The sequence below is a fragment of the Triturus cristatus genome, chromosome 8 (assembly GCF_964204655.1).
Source record: "Triturus cristatus chromosome 8, aTriCri1.1, whole genome shotgun sequence".
Lineage (NCBI taxonomy): Eukaryota > Metazoa > Chordata > Amphibia > Caudata > Salamandridae > Triturus > Triturus cristatus.
Window position 1 is genome coordinate 1,170,451,122 of NC_140591.1, and position 24,470 is coordinate 1,170,475,591.

The window sequence follows — 24,470 nt, forward strand, 5'->3', positions numbered from 1 at the left end:
GACTAAAACCATGTCAGAGAACATCTTTTATCCCCTTTTTTATGACTCTCCTAAACTATGTGTGGTTAGTTGCATGAAAGTTTATGAACAAATGATGAGTGCCTTTAGACCTCGCAGTGAAATGCAATTATTGATTTCCTATGTAAAACCTTTCAAAGCCGTTTCTTCTGCAACTATTGCTAGATGGGTAAGATCTGTCATGTTTGAAGCAGGAATAGATTTGTCAAAATTCGGTGCACATTCCTCACGTGCCGCTATGGCAAGTAAGGTTTTTTGGGGTGGAGGATCACTTTCAGATATTCTTAAGGCAGCTGATTGGTCTAACGCTTCAACTTTTGTTACATTTTATCTTAAACCTGTTGAACATGTAAGCAATGTTGCACTGAGGAGCTTTGAACTTGCATAATGTAGCCTCCGGTCTTGTAATGAAATGACGATTCTCCAATTATCATACAGAGAGAATCTTGATTTCATTAAAGACAACGGAGGCTGACATTATCCCTCCCACCACTCCCAGGTGGTTGTATTTGAGATTATTTATTTCTCTTGATGTAATGTACCTTTTTAATGTGAACTTTGTCACCTTTATGGTCAGTACTACTACCCTGTTTACTTTTTTCTTTCAGATTCTGCTTCATTATAATCATTTGTTCTTCATGGAAGAAATTTAAGTTACAGTTACCTTTTCTTCACAGCTCTAAGAGGAATTCTAGCGGTTACCATTGGACTCTGTTGCCTTGTTTGGAATGTTCTTACTATGATGTATTTTGTTACACTTTAAAGGGCTGCATCTTGAGCGGCGCAATAAAAGTTATTGCATAATGTCAGCCTCCGTTGTCTTTAATGAAATCAAGATTCTCTCTGTATGATAATTGGAGAATCGTCATTTCAACCCCTTTCTGAATGATATTGCTTTGGGAGGGCTGGGAGACCACCAACGGGAATTTCTAGCTGCACCTTTTGAGGCAGATCAATTTAGAGAGGCGATTATGAAAATGAAATTGGGTAAGGCCCCGGGATCGGACGGCCTACCGGTTGACTTCTACAAGACCTACATTGAACAGTTGATCCCCATATTACGGGAAGTTTATGATGAGTCACTGGAATCTCAGATTTTACCAGCTTCAATGAGGGAGGCTCTCATAATATCCCTATTAAAACTGGACAAACCTACGGATCAGTGTGATTCGTACAGGTCGCTATCCATGATCAACACTGATACGAAGATCCTTGCCAAGCTTTTGGCGAACAGACTTAGCCTCTTAATGGAGAACTTAGTGCTGCCAGACCAGGCGGGCTTTATACCGGGAAGGGCGACTTCTCATAATTTGCGCACGCTGTTCTCAGTGATGCACAGCGTTGACCCGTAACTGGCGATTGTGGCTGCCTTTCTGGACGCCACAAAAGCCTCTGACTCGGTGGAATGGGACGACCTATTCACCAAATTACAATGCATGGGACTCCCGGTTGGGTTTCTCTCATGGATCCGTCTTCTTTATGCCTCCCCCACGGCTCGGGTGCATATAAATGGATATGTTTCCTCCTCCATCATGCTTACGAGGGGCACTCGGCATAGATGTCCCCTCTCCCCATTACTATTTGCCTTCGCAATTGAACCCCTTGCGGCGAGACTCCGGCAACATCATCCGGAAAAAGGCCTTAGGTGCTTTTTGTTTCCCATATTGGTCTCATTATATGCGGACGATGCTACTTTATATGTAAAAAACCCGATCCATAATCTCAACCCTTTGCTGCGAGAATTCATACGATTTGGTGGATTGTCGGGAATCACTATTAACTGGACTAAGTCTCAGATATTTCCACTCACTTCCGCTGCGGAGCCCTTCCCTATTGACTACCCCATGGAATGGTGTTCTGACACTGTGAAATATTTGGGAGTACAGATCACTAATGATCGTGAGGAGCTCCTACGCTGTAATTATGGGCGTGCACTAGAGCACGTCACCACCTGCATCACTAGATGCATAGCACTCCCTTTCACAATGGCAGGACGTATCTCGCTTATGAAAATGATTATCCTCCCTAAATTTTTATATTTATTTTTAAACATCCCACTCTACCCTGGACGGCCTTTTTTTTTTTTAACATGCTCAAATCGGAGCTCATAAGGTTGGTCTTGGGGGGTAAGCAACCATGGTTTCAGTGGGAAATACTTACTCTGCCTTATTCACAGGGAGGTTTTGATGTGCCCAACCTCGAATTGTACTATTTATACGCTCAAGCGCACTTCGCGCACTATTGGTTTCACCCCTCCAGATACACACCCCAGGTCGCCAGAGAACACTGGCTGGCGCATCCCATCCCGCTAGATGGGATTCTTCTGGCTGAGCCTGAAAGCAGGCCTGGAGGGCCGTCTTCCGTAGACTGTACTATTAACGCCTGGCAGCGCCTCCTTCATATTCTTAAGGCACCAATGCTTTATTCTCCGAGGCTCCCACTTACCTATCACCCAAAAATGCCACTACTCTTGGAGGGAATATTCTCCAAGACCAAATCCAAATTCCAGATCAACACCTGGGGGGATCTTTATCTAAATGGTACATTTAAAGATATGTCGCAACTTTTTGAAAAAACACAAGCGTCCTCAATGGATATTTTTCTGTACTTGCGACTGAGACAGGGCATTAGGGAATATACACCGTCATACCCTAGGGAACCCCCCACAGTGGCCCCGCTCCATCGTATGTTGCGCACCCCTGAGGCCTCACATCTGGTATCGATCCTATACCACAGCCTATACACAGATATTGACTACAAGCCCTGCCCGGCCCGAGCCAAATGGTGCACGGAACTGGGATTTGATATCACAGATCAGCAGTGGGAATACTGCTGCAAGCAAACTGAGCTTGTCTCCTCGAAAAGCTGGCTCCGTATCACACACTATAAATTCTTACATCGCACATATTACACTCCTGCCCGACTGCATCGCTATGGTCTAAGAGAGAATGCACGTTGCGATAGATGCAAAGCAGATAATGCTGACTTCCTACATCTGGCATGGTCCTGTGAGGCAGTACATTTATATTGGCAGCAGATATTTGAAGCCCTGGCACACATGACCCTGCTGGAAATACGGATGTCCCCAATGTTGGCGCTGTTAGGGTACGTCAAGGCTATTCCGGCTGCCCAGCGTAAATTCGTCTCCTTTAGCATACTCCTGGCCAGGCGTAGGGTGGCCTGCAGATGGGGCAGGGGAAGGGTGCCCAAATTTAAGGAATGGCTAGGCGAACTGATCCTGTGACAAGAGCAGCTAAATACTTATGCTGAGTCAATCCCTGTACATCCAGACCTCGCGATATATGGGCCCCCCTAACCATGTACCTAATAGAACACCCACTCACGGTACCTGCTGACACGAACTCGTTGCCTGCCTAGAATGTTTGCACTCGCACGCACACAACTGGGGAAGTTATTCTGTATTTTGTACAAAAATTACCAACTGCATATTTGATCTGTTCTCTATGACTGTGTATGTGCACTTCCTTGCCAGGATATAGCTATTTCTTCCTGCATAAAAATGGACCTGACAGTGTTAATGCCCTTGGCTGGGAATAGGGTGCCTAGAAGAACAGACTCATGGACTATTGTCAATAATGTATACATTGCCTAGTTTGTATTGTGTATTGCCGTGCTTAAGTGTCTGTACACATACTGGAACAAACTGTTTGACATGTTTTTGTCGCTGAATAAAACATAAATATAATTTAATTTTTTTTTTTTAAAGAGACCTTAATAGTATTTATACTTATACTGGCCATGAATATACAAAACAAGGATGTGCAGCAGTTCCTGTATATACAGGAGGTGGACAATTGCAAACAAAATTACACGCATCATTGCGATGCTGTTACAGAATTTGTATATTAGGTCTTTCTTTGTCCATCCACAAGGAACATCTTAAAGGTCTCTTGTCATCTACAGAGTGGACCACCTACACCGACTCTTTGTTTTCTCTTCCTACCTGGCTTGAAAAGAGGGCTCATCTTTTTGGTGCCTTTTCCACTCCTTATTATTTTGTCAATGTTTATTTTATCGCTTTTCCTTGTGCACTTATCCTGCCCTTATCCCCTGCGCATGAATTTCCATTTCTTTTTTGTTCTATTTATTTACTGACTTTGTTTACACCAGTTCCTCAAAATCTTTTACTTAAGAACTATCGATAGCGCTACCGCAAATGTTGTCGCAAGGCTTGGAACTTGCATAACGTTAGCCTTGGTGACTTAAAGCAAACTGGATGTAGATTGCCCTTCTCGAGGTGAAAATCATAACTTGAAGGAGAGCGAGGATAATATTACCCTCCATTTTTGAGCCCACCCTTAATGAGTTTGCCTTTTCTCATTCTCAGGTGCTTCCACTTTGCCTCACCTGGTCTCACAATCTAAATGTGGTTTTGTCCCCCGAGTTGAGGAGCTCCTCTGTGGTTTTCCTGCTCATCCCTGAATTCATCCTTCTCGTGGCCTGCTCCGCCAGAAAGAAGGCAGAACCTTCAGTGGTGTCTCCTCTGGAAGCCTGGAGACCTTTATGATGTCATCTCTTGTGACATGTTTCCTCACCTTGAATGTTTTGCTGCTGTTGGCTGAATCCCACTAAACAAAGACTGCAGACTATTAACCTTTGTCTTTTTTTTTTAATTGGGACCCCTCTCAAAAGGAGGAAATTGCAGAATGTATCGCTAAATCCTCTGAAAATAATGTAAAATGCATCTAATGTAATGTATGCGGAGATAGTTCAATCTCCAACACATTAAACAAAATACATTAATACAGGAGAGCATCTGAACAGCATTCGACCGACTAGGTACCTCTGCGAGTGACACCACAGCTGGTACCCATATTTAAAGAGAAGATAGTCTCCTTTTGTGTGCTGGGTCAATGGTTCCACCATTGTTAGCAAAATCCTTGCTTTGCTGCTTGTGATCTCTCTGAAGTCAAGCGCTGTTTCTTTTGCGACATGTTGGTTGCATGACTGAAAAAGACAGAAAAGTCTCAACATCAAGTGACAGCAGAGAGAGGGGAGTCAATGAATGTTCAAAAATCAAAGATTGCCTGTCTTGCAGACGTGGTGGGATGGGTGCTCCCATCCACCCCAAGATTAGCAATTCTGCATATTATGGAAGGTATTGGAGGCAATATCTATAAGAGACACCTGTGACTGTTGGGCTGACACTGGCTAAGAGGGACATAGCAAAGTTGTATAAGGCACTGGCCCCACTGTCTCTTTCGGCATGGAAAAAGGGGTTTGACTTCTGCATGGGGTTGGAGATTCCAGTATTTTGGTCCAGGTGTTGCCCGCAAAAGCACCCCAAGGTATGGAAAAGATGGGCAGATTATCGACTTAGATCCGGCGCCCCTGGTGGATGCATCCATGACTGGGTTGTTGTGTGGGCCTCTTGGGTAGGAGATTGGTTGTCTGGGGGTGGACGCTATCTGCTGGGGTGGGCGAAGTGGTGGCTAATGAGACGTAGTGATAAGAAAAGTGCAACGGGGGATTCATTGTGTTTACGTAGTGTTGTTCAACTTTACTATGATAATGGTTTTGTATAAACTACTTGTTAATGTCAATAATTTGCAAGTTCTAATCTGGCAGATGTCTCCTGGGTTAAGGAGCTCTGCACTGTACTCGACCATTGACATGATAAAATCTGTTTGAAAAAAAAAATTTCAAAGAGTGGAATATGACTAAGGAGAATGCGATGAAAAGAGATTTAACAATAAACCAGATCATAAAAAGAAGACCTATGGAAGTGTACCCCAATAAATAGAGACCCCATTCTGCTTTCAAGAGCTACACAGAATGTTAGGGTATGACTTATTTTTGGTGGTAACGTAAAATACTCTGAACTATGGAGGAAGTGCTAAATGAGGTGGAGTATCACAGGGTTGGGAATTTTAGTGTACATCCCATGGGCAGACTTGCCCCTGGATTTAACGCTTCTTCCACGAACCGGAGCCATCAACTCTAAATCAGACCCAAGTGAGCATCTTGCTATATCCAAGGACAGCATCCATTACCCTTTGGCATATGTGCTTTCCAAGAAGGAGTAAAGATGGGAGAAGGAGAAGCAGAAAAAAATAATTCTTGGACAGTTGCACCACACTTGACCATTGTTCACTGTCACATCAGTTGAATACCTAGGACCTCTAGGAGACAGTCCCTCAAATATGTTTGAGAATGGAAAATTAAGATTTGGCTTGCACTACACAAGGATAATGGTGTTATCTTGTTTAAGGTTTCTCACCTTCCAGAAAGTCCCTTTTCAAATGCTGCCCATGCCTGCTAAATCGCTCCTCCCAACCATTCAACTTATCAACTGCCCTCTTTTAATGGTCCAGAGAATCAATTAAACCCCGGTTGTCCTGGATGTTATGAAAATCAGCTATTAGCTGGAATCCAAAACTGCACTTGATGCCAACTGCACACTTCAATTCCGTATCGAGATTGTGCAACCCAGTATAAATAAAATCAATTTGAATGTGAGGACTTCTACCATGTGCAGCATCGCCAGAGGAAGCCAACATTTGAGAGTGTGTGTGAAAAGGAAAACACCAACTTTGTGGTTAATAGAACGATTTGTGTCTGAAAAAACACGTATCATCTTTTGCCTGACTAGCACGAGCGATAGCCTCTATAGTTGAGTTCCCGTAAGTTTAATCCACTCTTTGAGCATGCCTCATTACAAGGGTACAAATGCAGCCTCCACATGACACAACCCAAATTTGTATCTGCATCTAAACAAAACTACGGTAATGAGCTGTTGGATCATGCTGTTGATATGAAAAAGGCATTCCTTGCGCGTCCCTCTGTGACGATGCACCTTGTCGATACTAAATTTTAACTGAGAAAAGGCATGGCATCATTTTTTTTTTATCATTTCTTATTGCACCACTTGGAAACTGTGTGCTCCACTGAAATTAAGTGCAACACTCATATTAGTTTCTAACAGCTATGCTAAAATGACAGTAACTCATCAAAACACTTTAAATTAAACACGTCTACGTGTGACACTAAAAGTATTCATGGGGTAAACTTTGTCCCTGTTACCACTAGCCCCATGGCTGCTAAATCTTTAACCTTGTACCCCTAAACTAAAGCCCTATACCTTTAAGCCTTATCCCCAAACTCTATGCCTTTAACTTCTAATTCCACAGCCTTATTCCCTGTACTCTTAACCATATAGCCTCAAAACAACCCCTGTACTCCAAACCTGTAACCCGATTTCTCAAACCCTTAACACCATACCCTTAACTCACACATCCTAATCTCAAAACCTTAACCATATACCCCAGACCTGTAGCCCCATATTTCCCTATACATTAAACAATAGCACTACACCCCAGACCCTATACCCTAAGACTTTAATTCCATACTCCAAACCTAATACCCATGATTCCTCACTCATTACCCTTAACTGTTAACTCAATACATACTATTGACCCCTATACCTTTAATCCCAATATCCCACACCCAAAACTCCTAATCATATGCTGCGAACCCCTGAAGCCTTCACCCTGAATATATGATGTTTTCTGGCAAAACCCTCCAGGATTATAAGCCTCATCAGGAGTTGCTCGGAGCTGCTGATGGAGCCGATGCAGGAGATTTTGAGAAAACACTGCAAACCTTTCATGTTTCCGCCGGATAGTCTAGCTGCTGAAAGCAGGCAAAATCTAAGGGGGAAAAGTGGGGACCAATGAGGAATTTCCAGGAGAATCAGACCTGGAATGACTGATTCTCCAGAGAATTCCTTATTACTCTGGCTATCTTCATGTTTCACCTGTAATTCCCATTAATTCTACCACTAGAGTTAATGGGACTCCTGATGTCATTTTCTCTGAGATTGAATAATTAACACCCGTACAACTGGGCACTCATAATAAGTCCTAGATATTTGTTTTATTGCTTTCAACTGGATTATTAGTTACACCTTTGGATGCAGTGAGAGACCAGAATCAATAAAAATACCAAAGTTGCAAACTGTTCTTGCTGGAAAAGGTGGAGAGTCCATCCCTGAAGGGATGCCAAGAGGCTCTGATTCATTATTCCAGGCAATTTAAAGTAATTAATAGTCCAGTTTTGGAAAGGTCCAATTTGGGAAATTTGCAAGCCATCCATCCATAAATGCAAATTAAGGGCTTTGTTAAGTCTTCCTGTATCAAGCCAATATGGGACTGATTTCAATGCCCGGCTGTTTGAATAGCAGTTGCATGTAGAAGTGCATTCCTTTGCTATGCAAAGGAAAGTCAGCAGAATCACAAGGATATCGGAGAGTAACATTGAGAGCATTAATCCCTACAGCACTCTTCGAAGCTGCTGGGTGGCTACCTTCATACTCCAGTTAGATCCCATCTTTCGAGGAGCTATGAGGAAACACTGGCAACCTGGCCTCTTCCTTTTGACCTGAAATTCTCTATCTGAACGCTACTTGGCAAATTTATGAACTCTTACTGTGAGTAATTATTTTATTTTGTAATATTGTATTACTGTTCTTCCTTTGTTGTACTAGATAATTCTGAGAGCGCTAACTTGTATATCCAGCTTTTTCTTTTTTTTTAAACATATATATTAACGATTCTGAAAATGGAAAACGGTCCAGTTATAAAGAAAGTCATCATGTAGAGCAATGTGAGTTATATGAAGCCCTGAAACATCAAGGAAACCTCAGACAATGATCTGCCACATCCCTAATTCGGTTAAAGAAATAGGTGGAACCACAGGACAACGTCACTACGGCTTCTCGATTAAGAATTTTGGGTACTCTGCAAGAGGATGAGGGAGAAGACAGGGTGGATGTGATCACCCATCTTCTGTGAACAGAGGTTCTGGGCATAAGGATGTCACTCCTCTGGAATAGCATGAAGTGCTACAACTGATCAGTAGAGGCATACGGTGGCAGGGACTGTCCTTGTAGAGCTCAGGACCCCGCAAAAACTAGAGGCTGTCACACAAGCTGCATCAAGACAGGGAGGCTGGACCTTCATAGAGAACAGAGAGCTAGTATTTCCTGACCTTAGCAAGATGATGCAGAAGAGGAGACAAGACCTCCAGATTGTTGCAAAGAAGTTTGGCAGCCAGTCCCGATGGCTCATTTTGGTTCCCTGAAAAACTGAAGGTGCAGTGCAGAGAGAAGTGTTATGTCTTTACAGACCTATAGACAGCTAAGGCTTTTGTTGAAAGGGGAGAACTTAACTCTCAGGGGCTGTGGCATGCTCTGAAGAGACGTCAGGTTTGTGGAATTAATGTAGCTGAAAATGTAGATTAAGTATTCAGTGGCACGGGCATTAATCAATCAATCATAGCATTTGTAAAGCGCACTACTTACCCGTGAGGGTCTCAAGGCACTGGGTGGGGGGGGGGGGGGGGGGGGGAATGCTGCTACTGCTCAAAAAGCCAGGTCTTGAGGAGTCTTCTGAAGGTCAGCAGGTCTTGGGTCTGGCGTAGGTGGATGGGGAGGGTGTTCCAGGTCATGGCGGCGAGGTGGGAGAATGATCTGCCGCCGGAGGTCGCTCTTCGGATGCGGGGGACTGTGGCGAGGGTGGTGGAGCAAAGCTGGCGGGTGGGGGTGTAGAAGCGGAGTCGTCTGTTGAGCTACGCTGGTCCGGTGTTGTGGAGTGCCTTGTGTGCGTGAGTGAGGAGTTTGAAGGATATCCTCTTGTTGACGGGGCGCCAGTGCAGGTCTCCCAGGTGAGGTGTGGTATGGCTGCGGCGAGGGATGTCGAGGATTAGGCGTGCAGAGGCGTTCTGAATGCGCTGAAGATGTTTCAGGAGTTTGGCCGAGGCTCCTGCATAGAGGGCGTTTCCATAGTCCAACCTGCTGCTGACGAGGGCCTGGGTGACCGTTCTTATTGTTTCGGTGGGGATTGACTTGTAGATCTTGCGGAGCATGCGGAGGGTGTTGAAGCAGGAGGAAGAGACGGCGTTGACCTGCTTTGTCATGGAGAGGGTGGATTTGAGGATGGCCCCTAGGTTGCGTGCGTGGTCGGTGGGTGTTGGAGCTGTTCCCAGTGCGGTCGGCCACCAGGAGTCGTCCCAAGCCGAGGGGGTGGATCCGAGGATGAGGACTTCCGTCTTGTCCGAGCTTCAGTCGGCTGTTCTTCATCCACTCGGCGATGGCTTTCATTCCTTCGTGGAGGTTGGTTTGGGCAGTGTGGGGGTCCTTGGTGAGGGAGAGTTTGCATGAAGAGTTTCGTCTTCTCCCTCCTATCTTCCCATGAGCCATTCTTTTGAGCCACATCAATAATGGTTGAGCGCTATCCAAGAGCACAATTTCTTGATTGCACCTCCTTTTTTCCCTGCCTCATAAATACTTTTAAACATAAAAAATAAAACTGGTAGGTTTGCCACAAGTGTATAAGTTCTGGTATGTTCTTCATCAGATGGTTCAGATAAGGGATTGTGTATCTGTGTTTTAGCAGTGTAAATAGAACCAAGTCTATGGGTGAGCCAAGATACACCATGTCAGTAACTAGCTGTGGTTTTCCTTTTTTCCCTTTTTAGAATGAGGAGTATTCATGTCTGAGGCAATGACACGTCTGTTAAACGACCATGCAAGCATCTTGTATATACAGCTTGTCTTGAGGTCAAGGTAGCCTGTCGTCTTTGCTATGTTCCTGAAGTTTAGTATAACATCTGTCTATGCCAGGTTGGTCTCTGTAAAGTTTTACCCAATACTTTTCAGACCAGAGCACTATGGCTTCAGTCTCAGCACAGGATATGACCCTATTCACACCACTAGGTAATAGATGGGCCTAGTCTCATTTCCACACCATGGCGAGGCATCTCTCAGCTTGGACCAGGCAGGGTCGAGGAATCTGTTTCCTGATTTCCTTTTGCCAGGAGGGTCATGTGTGTCAGCAGGTGTGATTCTGGTTCTAGGAGTCCTGTCCTATCCAGTGCCCGCTCTAATGTGGCTGTGATTTTTTTTCCAGTACATAGGTATGATCCAGCATGCCCTCACCATACTTTAGAGGTATGCCTCAGAAGAGCTGCCTTAAAGACTGAGTACATAATAACTGACTCCATCATGCAACTTTACCTGCAAATACCGAGTTTGTATATAAGATTTTCTCTACTCACAGTTTCCGCGTCAATCAGCAGGATTCGCAGCTAGTGGCAGCACAAGGCCTAGAATTCATTGGAGCATCTTTCAGCAAATAGGTTGTGCAGAGCTTGCCTACACTGTAGGAGAGGGAGCAGGCTCCAGCCAGGGTGTCAAGTGCAGGTAACAATCCCTACCTGTAGGGATCCCAGGTATTATCTCCTCATGCCCTTCCTCACACCAGTTTTTTATTCGGCAGCTTATGGCCTCAATTTACCCGTGGGCAAAAAGTTGTAGATCAGAGTCATGATTCCTCAAATCAGTTTCCAGTTCATTTAAACTCGAGCAGATTGAAGTTTTTATATCTAATGAATTACGATTTTCGAATTTGATTAACTAAATAATCATCTAACTTATAAAAGTGCACTTAACCTGAAGTTAAAAATAGCAAGACTCTTCAAGATTAAATGTAAATGTTGAAAACTACCCTTAATGTACTATTCAGTGATTGTATATCTTGGAGTTAAGATTTTACTTACAGAACGTAAATCTTGATTTTCACTCTCGAGCACTTCAATAGTTCTTTGCTTGTGTTCAATTTCAACCTGAAAAACAATACATATTGATAATGTTTAGATGTGAAACATTAAAAGCCCTCAATATGTGATTTAGAAGACCTTCAGTTTTATGCTATTGAGAGACGTTAACAAATGGTGGCTGTGGAACTGGAAATAGAGGGTATATATTTAGTTGGGGGATATTTAGAACACCATGTGTGACTGTCAGAATGCTTCAAGGTACAGTGAGCTGTTATAAGGAAAAATCAATTAACAGCTGAAACAGGGAGGCAAATGGGTCCTGTGACCGTTTAGCGTGATGGAGAAGGAATGCTTTAAAATCCTGTGATTCATTTGGTTCTCCCTTTGTGCTCTTAAACCTGGAATAAAAGGATTCATGGCTTCTAGTTCTTTAAATCTGAATGGATTACAGTACAGCTATAGTCTAGGCTTGCAGTCTGGTATTTACGTCCAATGTTTAAGAATTTTGTGATATAGAAAGGGAATCTGGTGATGCGCTTATGATGCCGAGAATATGGTGGGTGGGAGATTCCAAAGAAAGACTGATGTGAGCTGTAAGAAGCTTAAGGCCACACATCCTTGAGCAAACTTGAACCATATTGGGAAGATTTGGAAAGTACTAGTGTTTACAGTGACAATTACTTCGATAAGGGAAATGTGTTCATTGGTCCGTCATATGCTGTTAGTTCAGAGGGCTCCAAAGTATACGAAATACGAAACTAAAATAACTGTTAGCACAGAGATGGAGAGCAAATGTTGATCCTTAAGTGTGCTGGTCTGGGTGGTTAGGCTAAAGGCAATCTGTCAATTGGTAGAAGTGGGGCCTAGCACTGGAGGCATGTAAGAACCTGGGGGCATATGTACCAAAAAACAGTTTTGCGCATCTCAAATTGCGATTTTTAGAGAATCGCAAAATACAATGTATTTAGGATTAGATAAAAGTTTGTGAATCCTACATATTCCTTATTTGCGAATCGCAAATTGAGATTAGCAAATAAGGAATACCTTCCCATTCATTTCTATGGGCTAGGAGGCCCATAGGAATGAATGGGAAGACATTCTCAATTTGCGATTACCAATTAGAGAATCGCAAATTGAGAATGCAATTTCAAGGTAGCAAGGGTACCAAAAGGACACCCTGTTGCACCCCTGAAATATGTATGTGTGCACATGTAGCGCACAAACATGCCCCAAGGGCATGTATGTGCGCCACATGGCACATGGCACATGGCACATGGCACTTTGAAAATTGCACAAAAGTGCATTTTTTGAAGAAATAGTAAATTACCACCAACTCTAAGTTGGTGGTAATTTGCAATTCCTTAAGGCCAAATCACAATTTTTCTGTGCTTCCTACATTGCATTTAAGGAATCGCAATTTGAGATTCCTTAAATGCATTTGCAAAATAGGGAATCGCAAATTTTGCGATTCCTTATTTTGCGTGTATTTTTTTCTTTCATACATTGCACACAGCTTAATTGCGATCGCAAACGCAGAAATTCTGTGAATTTCAGCGTTTGGAATCGCAATTTAGATTGAAACATATGCCCCATAAACACTGTCCTAAAGAATGGCAGACACATATCCATAAATCAACAGAGTGCACAGTCAGAGAACACGAATACTGGCGGCCTTAGCCAAATGAAAAGAGCACTAATACTTTAGAAAAGCTCAAAAACTGATCAAATGTCGGTCAGAAATCACCTCTTTCTACCGAAAAATGCAATTTCACACCCTGGATTCTAAAGTTGCCAGGCTGTGAAACAATGATGGAAAAACATGCATGAGGGAAATCTGATTTCGCGTTTACCACTTGTGGATGAAAAAACTAATAAACTTACGTTTATTCAAAGGAGCAGTAAACAAGTACTGCTTTCCCTTCTACATCTTCACTTTTGCCTGCCCCATTGTTCAAGATTTGGCTCTGTGAAAAGTTCTTCTCTGTGCACATGGCCTCACTCTGGAGTACGTTACCTCTCAACTTAAAGACTCTGATATATTTGAAATGTAACCAACAATTACAAATACGGCTCTGTTTACACTAAGTTATGTCATTTTCATCTGTTTCACTAGCATCTTGGTGAGCAATACTGAGCCTTAAAAAATACCAAAATACAAAATAGAAACCACTCATGGATATGCTAACTGAGACTCTTTCCATCTGACTACAAAAATGTCCATTGCAGAGTGCCCAAAGCGCCCTCCCCATGTCCCATCTCCAGGTCTCCTGAATACCTACTTCCAGCTACCGTTAAGCTCAGCGGCAACCATTTCCCTGCTGCTCTTTGGCCATGACAGCTACTTGTACATTCCTAACAAGCAACCATTACAAATCCTTGGAACGCTGTTTGATCACTCCTCAAACACTGATAACCATGAGCTTCCTCAAATTCAAGAAGAACAGAGGTACTGTATCCATCAACTCCAAACAAAACATTAGCCAGCAGGAAACTCACCCCACCTACCATCTTAGGAAGTCACTACACCAAGTCTAAAAAACAAAACCTAGAGCTCCTCTCAGCAATGACACTTGATGTTTGGATCATACCATTGGTTAGTGTAGTACACAAATTCCACTATTTTCTCAAATTATTGATCTTCTTCATTCTGCCAGATAACAAATCGGTAGCCATGCGAAGAAATATAGACTTGCAGTTTAAAAAGACAACTACTTCAAAAGGACTATATGTGAGCGAAAATGATGCAGCCAAACATGTACTTGGTAAGAAAATATAGGACCACATAACCCACCCTGAGGATTGGCCACCGGTTCTGCGTGGAGACACCAACAGTCTGTCTCACCCACAAATACACATATGCAAAATCCTCCTCTTAATTCAAGAAATAAGATGCTTTGCCATTTGGTCACTCCCTCTGCTCTATATACTGAAATCTTCTCCAAATCATAAGAAATCTTTGTGGCTGAAAAAATAAACGTTGGTAAGAAGTCCATGAACCCACATAATAGGCCAGCAGTATCCGTCCTGCCTTCAGAATGAAACTGAAAACTCACTGCTTCGAAACCCACAACACCTCCTCAGCCAGGAAGCACCTAAAAATGCCTGTCGGCAGTACTGTACTTAAAAATGCTTCAATCACTCACTCATTTGTATTTGCTTTGCAGACTTACTTGTCCATGCAAGTGAGAACAACCTGGATTAAGGAACGTTTCTTGAATAAGCAGGAATTGATACTTTACAGAGTAACAACCTTCACATGGATACACTGGAACAATCTCAGCTTTCTTTTTTAGACAAATGGGTTCTTGCGGCCTGTTCAACCTCAGATGTGCCAAATCCAGATTAGGCATAGCTATGCAACATAAATGGCAGTTAGACTGTTAAAGACCTATCTACCTTTGTCGGCTAAAAAACATGTATGTATTTTTTGTAAAGCACACTGCTGCCAAGGCGTCGTGGTGCTGTAGACTGCTGGGGAACCCGCCCTGGCTATCCCTGTGAGATGGTCCCTCATGGGTATCTCCAAGGTGAAACCAGGCATCCCCGGCGAATGTGGGGGGCCGTTGTGGAGATGAGGCAAGCTAATGCCCAGAGTTGCCAAGTGTGATCCCTGGTTAGAGTAGGCACCAAGACCCTGCCGCGTCGGGAATTGAACCCTGGTCCCGGGTTGTCCTCTGCTTCCGGGTCTGCTGCCTCTAACCAGTGAGCCACACTACTCCACAACATGCTAGTGGAACATGCTAGTGGAACTTAGATTAGACAGCAATGTATTGGGAATATAGAGTGTGTTAATACATGTTACATGAGGGGAAAGCAAATAACCACAAACACATGTCTTAGGTTTGATAGTAACATGTAGACTACCTGTGTTGATTGAATCTCTTGCTCTGCTGTATCTATCACCAGTTCCTTATCTCGTTCCAATTGTTCTGCTAGTTTGTCGATTTCGGTCAGTTCTTTACACAGCTCTTCATTCTTGCGAGTTAAATCTTTCACTTGACCATTCACTGCCTCCTTACTCTCTTGCAGTTGTAAGATGCGGAACTCTAAGTCATGGTTTGTGTGTTGAAGCTCGTCAATCTGCAGAGTCAGAAGAAATAAAAACAGCATTACAATCACTTTCTGTGCCCTTTACTTCAATGATCTCAGAACATAGAGACGTCACTTCAATGTAAGGTATGAATAAAATATCAAATACTTCAAAGTATATTTTGTCATTAGATGGTTTATCATTATTTTGTGTAACTAACCTACTGTCAGGAAGAACTTGGATGTAGCTGGTCAGTGCAACCAATTTTACACCTACAGATCTAATACAAAGCTGGCTATGTTCACTGGACAGATTGGAAATATGGTACCTAGAAACCTGGGATCTTTAGGCACAATTATAAATGAGCAATACCCCAAATAAGCTGTCTCAGTACCTCATTTTGCTCATAGCCTTCTTATGTCATTCTGGAACACCAATGCCAATAGTGCAGTGGTCTTTAAACAGCCTAAATGTTGAAGCCCTATACCCAACTCCTGCAGACTCTGATGCCCTGGCTATCTTTCTCTTCACCGGTATAACTGATGAAAAGATCCAGAATGTAATTATATTGCTCTCTTTCTTCAATGGGACAATTGCTTCAGATACACAAGTTTCAGTCGTGTCGGCTAGTCAAGCAGCAGGATTTCTAAAGCTTTTAAAAACCCTTCCAGAAGTTAGCAACCTCAGGACATTTTCACATCAATTGTAAATACACTCTGTCAAAGCTAACAGTCCTGTCTGCCAGCCTTCTTGCTTTGTCAATGCTTGCTTTGTTTTGTTTAGTAAAACTTCAAGCTGTGGTAGCTGGTGGGCACGCACTTCACCAACATAAAACAAATTGGTTAAAAGCAAACATTTCTTTGTTTCAAACGCATGCATTGCCACAGTTGTCCCAGGCACCAAAGGGGACTACTTTGTGTGTGTATGTACTCAGTTTGAAAGAACAGAATGCTGTCACTCATAGTGAAGGTAGCCAATGGCTTCAGTGGGCTGACCAATAGTCCCATGGTGCATGCTGTATAGAGTGGAAGAAACAACTGGCCAGTGCATAAAGAGGGCTGGCTGAAAGCTCATTTTAGTAAAAATGTTATATATAATGTCACTAAGTCAAAATGTTTGGCTAACACCACACCTAATAACCAATTTTTAGATTTCCACATCCACTGCATTTTTATCACTTACAGTCCCCCTATGATTGCATGTAGTTGAAGCATAGGAAGAGGAGGGGGCAACATAGTGTGTATAGAAAATTAAATTGAACTAGTTAATATCAAGCATTACTAGTTACGTTTATACATCTAAAAATGCTCTCTTTTGTTTTGTAAATATAAGTACACTGTCACTTCTATGTTCTACAACTCCTCCGATTTGAATGTATTTCTTGTTTAGCTTCAGAGCATTTTATAAGGTGCCTTCCACGTTGCTTAAATCTCTGAGAGCATGCAAAACCCAACATGCCGGCAGAATATTTGTGAAACCACTTCAATGTCCATGACCCGCCCTCATTACCTCCAATGCTGAAAGAACAATCTGAGATGAATATTCTTCATTTCGTAAATGTATTGATTTTATAAACTATAGGGGCCAGTAGTTGGTAAAGGGACTTTATTCATTATTAAGCTGCTGCAGACCCTTATTTTAACCTGCATGACCACCACCGCAGACTCAAGACACTATGTAAGAATTCACGTCGTAGTAACTCGGGCATAGGCACTGGATTGACTTTATTGAACAAAAGACAGGGGTGTAGCTTTAGGGGTGTGTTACACCCCTCTAATAAATGTATTTTGTAGTCAATAATTGGGTGCAGGGGCTTTAAGTCGAGTATGGTGAGGTGCTTGTCATTTTAAAAGTCTTTAAAAAAATATATTTTTACAAAATATTACGGTATAGGTACACTTCACAATCCGTACTACTCTCCATCCCTGCTACTTCTTAAGCCTCCCCGACCACCCTGCTACGCGTATAATGTATTTTAACTACAGTGATTGTTGGGAAAGCTGGAGCTCACAACCACCCCCAATCTTATTGACTAAGCTACGCCCCTGACAACAGATTTGCTTTAAGGTGCCAGTAGAAAAGGCAGAATCACTATTTTATTCAAGTCCATGGAGTGTATGACCAAGAACACCACCTTGAGGCACAATTCCAGAGGTCTACTCAGAATCGCAACAGTTTTTTTTCCATATTTTGTTTAAAAGAAATAGCTGTGTTATTCTTGAATTCCTAGTTATTGGGACATCGTTGATAACAATGTTATGCGACTAGACACCAACTGTCTCCTTTCTATGCCACATGTTCAAAAGGCAAATGACAAGTCTCTCAATTTTCCATGGAATCAATGTAGCCTTGACAGACGCGTTCCCATGTACAGAAGTAAACTATCTTCATGTAACAGGACTACGTGACTCTTGACTGTTAAAGCTACAATTCTGTATTTTGTGGCCAGCGGGGTTCAATTGTAGCAGATGTTAACAGTGTGCTTATTTTTAGAGTCCACTTTTAGGTCAGACTGCTACATCTATTTGTCAGAGCTTTTTGCATCATCATCAACAAAACATATACAGTCAGAGGGCTTTGGGTCAGCCCCCTTCAATCATGAGCTCGTTTGGGTCAACCCTTTTCAGCAAGTGCTTTAAAAAATTGTCGTTCACATATTGGATCATGCCACAGGAGTTTTCCAATCCCACCTTTGGTTTCTGGACAATACGTGCATTAGTCTGCGTGCCTGAGAAGTGCCTCTCACCGCAGTGCTTAAAGAGTGCCTCCCACTGCAGTCCATGGAAGGTGAAGTGAAGACTTCTTGTACAGTAGTGAGGCACACCTGTGCTCGTAAGAGTGCTCACACTGATGCTGCACCAGTGTTCATTTTGCACTCAAGTGTTATCTCAGTGCTATTTTGCTTGTAATGTTTTTTCATACTCCTGGTGATTTTGAACCTAATGTGTTTTTGCTCCTAAATGTGATACCACAATGTGGCTTTATGCTCCTAAACTTTTACCACACTCACACTGATGATGCACCAACAGTGAATTTGTACCTCAATGTGCTGTCAACAAAAGGTGAGGTCAAACTAATGCATAGGTTTTACACACAGATACATATTATACTGCATTTTTTCTCTGTACTGAATGGTTCTGCACCTAAATACAATACCACACCCCTGCTGGTTTTCCACCTACCTATTTGTGCAGCAAAATTTGTTTTTGTTCCTAGATGTGATCTGTGCTTATGAAAGAGTTTCCAGACTTATGTTATTCACTACTACTTAAAACAAAAGTCACAAGACATCAATCCAACAGCCTGGACCAGCCTCCTGACCAACCTAAATTATGAACACACTAACAATGGTGGGCCCTGCAGGGAGCTCCTTCAGATATTTCCTAACCTCGACTCTCCACCCCCTTAAAGCCAGAATGCAATCTCATGTAGACACTAGCTACATGACATCCGGTATAAATAACACTAACACAAACACACACACACACACACACACACAAACACACACACACACACACACAAGCACACACACACACACCAAACACACACACACACACACACACACACACACACGCACACTTTGATATGAAGGCACTGATAAGACTCCCATCTTTCAAGCTGATGTTTATGACCCATCCCTCCCCATTCCTCCCCTTCTCTTTTCTCACACTGTACCAAAAAATAGAAAAAAAAACTCTGGTCGCTTACTTCCATTGGTGCTCCTATGGATCCAGCACCAGCATGGCTACTGGAGAGTTTTGCCTATGACCTTACCCCACTATTTGGAGTATTGATCTGCTTGTCAATTCAAGAGGGTCTTCTACCTTTCAGGATTAATGATGTATCACAAAATGCACCCTACTGGGTTTACGGGTTGACAAACTGAGGAGGGTTGACGAGGGGCAAAGCTATCTTCTGATCATGATGGATCGGACGGCAGCCTTCGACACAGTGAACCACCAAATTTTGCTTCAGAAATTATGCAAAGTGGCCGAGGAACTAACTGATTATACATTTTTTACACCAGAGAACACAGTATTTTGGGTATTTTTCCCCTCATCTCCTGTCACTCCTGGCTGTGGTGTTCCGCCAGGATCCCCACATCCTTGCTTTTGTCCAATATCTATAAAAATCCTCTCATTCTGTGATTTTTGACTTGTATGTAAAAGTGAAGTCCTGTGCGTATTACATGCAATGTACATCCAAATCTCTAATAACACTGACACCACTGTTGTTCTTCAGGAACATCCAAAATTCAAATCTCTGAGGCCTGGACAATAGGTTTCCTGCTTGGGGAGGTGCTAGCACCTCCCCAGACAGCCTTTAGTGTATTGGGGCAGGGAGGGCTGAAAGGAATGAGACATGCCTGCGGCACACAAGGTGTCCCATGCATAGTCCAGTTCAAACCGGCGCTGGGGCACTCCAGCCCCAGCTCTGGCGCGAAACTGGACAAAGGAAAGGGGGTGTAACCACTCCCCTGCCTGGTCCCACCCATAGGAGGGACCTTGCAGGTAGCCCAGCTCACTAGCCCAGTATATTAGTAGCTAGTTGGGCCCTGCTAAACTAGATTATCCTGAACCTGCGACTTGAACAGAAACTCTGGACCTTCGACATTCGACGAAAGAAGAAGACTGAAGAATCTCCCTTGTGGCCAAGGAGTGGCCACCCTGTGCAAACAGGCACCATCAAGAGACTTACCCTTTGCTTTGCTGAAGTTCTACGAGGGACCGACTGCAGAGCCTGACCAGAGCCTTGACTTCCAGACTTCTCCGACCCTGATCCACATCCGAGCTGAGATCCGTGGAGGCGACGAGAGACGTGGGACCGGCTACCTGGGAAAAGTGGCGAGTATCTTTCAGCGCAGCTTCTGAGGCACCCTCGAGGTTGTGCACCGGGGATTGAGAAGCCCCAACCCCAAGCGCCATCTGCACCGAAGATCAGCCCCCCACACTCCACGAGTCCTGCGTGGGGCCCTTCTGCATTTTCCTGCTTGCCGCGTCTGTCCAGTTACTTGCCCGTTGGCTAGTAACCTCTGTGACGACACACCTTTAATTTTCCGCTGCTGGTTTGGCTCCTCCAGACTGGCTCCTGATCCTCTGTGAAAGAGAAGCACCCCAGACCTTCCTGGTCTGCACCAGAAGCAAGTCCTCCATTCTTCGTGGATTCCGCTTGCCAAGGCTTGGTGAGTCCTAGTTCGACTTCGACGCCGCCGACAGCACGAGCCTTCGTGGGACAGCTCGCCTCCTGGTCCTAGTCGTCCTCGACGTCTCCTGGTACCCGTGGCTGCTGCGACAAGCTTCACCTCTTCACCTGCAATCTTCACGACATCGCCTGGTTCCTTCCTGGTTCCACGTGGTCACTGGCTAGTGACCCAGACTCTGTCCCTTCTGCTTGCAGGTACCCTTCCTTCTTGATCCCGGCCTTGGGATCCACCGGACACTCTGCACTGACTGCCTGTCAGCAACTTTCCTTCAGGCATCCATAGAAGTCCACGACGAAATGCGACGCAAGTTCACACCTATGCACCCGCAGCCCGTGGGCTAGGTAACTTGGGTACTTCGGTGCTCACAAGGGTAGTGACTATCCTAGGGTCTAGTTTCCGAGTCTCGACTTTCTAGCTATACCAGAAGTGTCCTAAAACTGCTTATTTCAGAACTGTACTATTTCTATCGATTATACGCATTACGTGTGAGTGTTTCCACTCTGCACCTGAATCCCGTGGGCCTCCCACTTCCTAACTGTTGGTAGTGCAGTGCAGCCCCAGCGATTCCCTAGGCCTAGGCCTATTCTATTTCCGTGACAGTGGTCCTTATACCACTTCTTTAGTATATGGTTTGCGTGGCCCCTAGGGCCTAACTGTATTACTTACCTGTGTGACTTAATGTATGCTTGAATAAGACTGTGTTGTACTTACCTCTAATCTCATAAAGAGTGCTGAGGGTTTGACTAGAATAAATACACTTTATTTTATATATATATATCTGTTGTGGTGTCCTTTCATTTGGTATTCAAGGGATTATATATGGTATCACAGCTGGCTTCACATGCCATTCAGAGTTTAGCCTAAGACTGCTCTTGTCCATGCTACCACTAGGATAGCTGGTCTATAAGGTTGACTTTACAACCAATCACCATAAGGGTTGTTTGGACTGATATAAGGTGTACACTAGAATTAGTGACATCATACATCAGGCCAACTTCTCACATCATTGATTAAAGAAGATGATCAACTCACCTCCTCTTGTGATTTTCCTAAGAGCTTTCAAAGTTCACTTGGAAAACGACTCCAACAAATCACTCTTCACATACTTTAGTTTGGACAACAACCTACTTCAATATTTTACTTTGCCTAAAGGTAAGGGCTCTATACAGGACCTAGTTTCATAAAGAAACACCAAATATAAATCAGTAATCCTTTTGATTGAATTAGTTAGGCAATTTAGCCCTTCATTTCAAAATCATAATGTTAAAGCATCCCCCCAGGTTAAACTAGTGAGGGGCAAATGGTAAAATCTAGAGATCACAAACACAGTGACAACAAGCAATGGCTTAATGTGATAATGCATGTAAAGGCTGGCATGCACAAACATGCACTGATTATTTGTGCCTTCTTTCTGTGCCTTCATTGTCTGTTGCCTATTTTTCATTCACTAAACCAGCTGTGATGCTGCTTTTTAATTTATAAGCATGGGGCTATGAAGACATGAAGTGCTGCAAGTTTGTTGCAATTGAAAGGACTTTTTTGATTGTTGGTAAGTGTCGCTATTATCAGTTTTTCATTTTACACCTACAGTAAACTGGTTCTTCAGGCAGTGTTCGTGCTTTTCAGAAACTGGCAAATAAATAATACAATTCCAAGTGCAACATTACTGTTGTTGAAATTTGTTAATGTCTTTTTTATTTATGTATAGGTTTTGCACCCACAATGAATGGTCTTTGCAGAGCATGACTGGAACGGTGTGGGGTGGTTGTGGGGCGGAGCAGGTAGGAGGTGATGAGCCCGAAATAAGGTTAAGGAGCATATATGGGGAGCTTTCAAAAGAAGCTAATAATCAATTACTGTATAGCGAGTAAAGACAGGTGAACTTTCAATGCTCGTCTCAACTTAAAGTGATTGGGTGCCTCAGCTTCTGATCGACTAGCCCTTTAGTCACTGGCAAGCATGCGGTTAATGGGTGCCACAACAATGAAGCCCAACTTGCCCACTTCATTCTTCTAGATAATGAAATGCCATAACAAAACATTCAAGTTCCTCAGGATCCTGATTTCTTCCATTATGAATTTGGTGGTGAATTTGCAGGAGAGATAGCTTGGCTCCTGTAACTCCTTACCTCTGATGGCGTTGGAGTGGACACTGCCTCTACTCTTCTATTCAAGGCTCAGTTTTTGCAGATGGTACTTTAAGTAGAAAGTAACCAGTTGTTGGATGTGGCCCTCCTCTCTATATGGTCGTCCCTAAACTTTTTACCTTCACCCTCCTGCTTTTCTGAATTTGTTTTGTTGGCATTAGGACTCTGTAAACTTTACCACTGCTAACCAACGCTAAAGTGCTTGTACTCTCTCCTACACCTGATTGGTACATTTAATTTACTTGTAAGCCCCTAGTAAATGTCACTACATAGCCCCAGGACCTGCAAATGAAATGCTACTAGTAGGCCTGCAGCATTCATTGTGCAACTCACTAAAGTAGCCTTTTAAAACATGTCTTAGCCTGCCACTGCAGCCTGTAGTGCAGTTTTAAACTGCCATTTCGACTACGCCTTCCTTTTTTAAAAATAAATATCTCACCCCTAAAATAGGTCCTAAAGGCTCATAGGGACAGGGTGCATTGTATTTAAAAATGAGGACATACGTTTGATATATTATTGTAGTGAAAAACGTATAAATTTGCTTTTCACTGTGTAAAACCTACGTCTCCCATTGGATAACATTGGGTTACCTTATTGCATTTAATATGTGCTAACCTTTGATTCGTAGCAGGTAGAAATATCACGTTTACATGCAAATGAATAATATAAAATTCTTTCTAATGGTAAAGTCAGATTTTAAGTCATAATTCTGACTTTTAGAAAGTTTGCATTTTCCTGCCCTAACCATTTTGTGCCTTTGCCAGTGGCCTGGGTTCCATGACTGCGAGTGGCTCTGCTGTTGGGGTTTGTGCATTCCTGCCAGACAAAGGGGAATGGTTGTAGGCAGGTTGGTCCATCGTGGCAGAACTGATGGGGGTGCAGCTCATTATATGACCCAGGTAAAGGAGATGAAGGCCGATATCGTATCCTTGAAACGCAGAGTGGAGGACGACGGGGGCCGCTCTCAGCTTAATAATGTGCGATTTATGGGCTTTCGGGAATGCACTGAGGGCCCCAACGTAGAACTCTTCCTCGAACAGCTGCTGTCGGACATAGTGTTGGCTGGCAGGATACCAAAATTCTTCTCCATTGAGCGAGCCCATTACCTGCTGGGCAGACCCCCACTGTTGGGGGGAGCATCCACTCCCAGTGATTTCTCAGGTTCTTAGTTACAGGGACATAGACTTGCTCCTCCAGCTTTTTAGGGCAAAAGGCCCTTGGCACTTCAGAAACTGTGAAATCACAGTATATCCGGATTACACTGCAGAGGTTCAGCGTTGACGCGCCTCATACACAGCAGTGAAGACTCAGCTGCACGCCTTGGGGCTTAAATATGCTCAGCTGTTTCCTGCCAAACTTCGCTTCATGGATGGGAGACCAAACTCATTTTTTCTGACTCCTAAGCACACTTGGACCTGGCTGCATACAAAGGGTCTGGCGAAGAAGCCAATCCCACCTTGAGGCCCTGAGAATTGGCTCCCACCGCGGCGACGCCG

General features: G+C 43.5%; 1 protein-coding gene across 5 annotated transcripts in view; it reads right to left on the bottom strand.

Moving 5' to 3' along the window:
- The window catches only part of TSGA10 (testis specific 10), a 505,694-nt gene that overhangs the window by 445,111 nt on the left and 36,113 nt on the right, over positions 1–24,470 (bottom strand). For all 5 annotated transcript variants that reach the window (XM_085622835.1, XM_085622834.1, XM_085622832.1 and 2 more), the window contains 2 exons: positions 15,460–15,675; positions 11,596–11,661 (listed from right to left, as the gene is read on the bottom strand). In XM_085622835.1, coding sequence (XP_085478961.1) covers positions 11,596–11,661; positions 15,460–15,675 — 282 coding nt within the window. The remainder of the gene's footprint in view (positions 1–11,595; positions 11,662–15,459; positions 15,676–24,470) is intronic.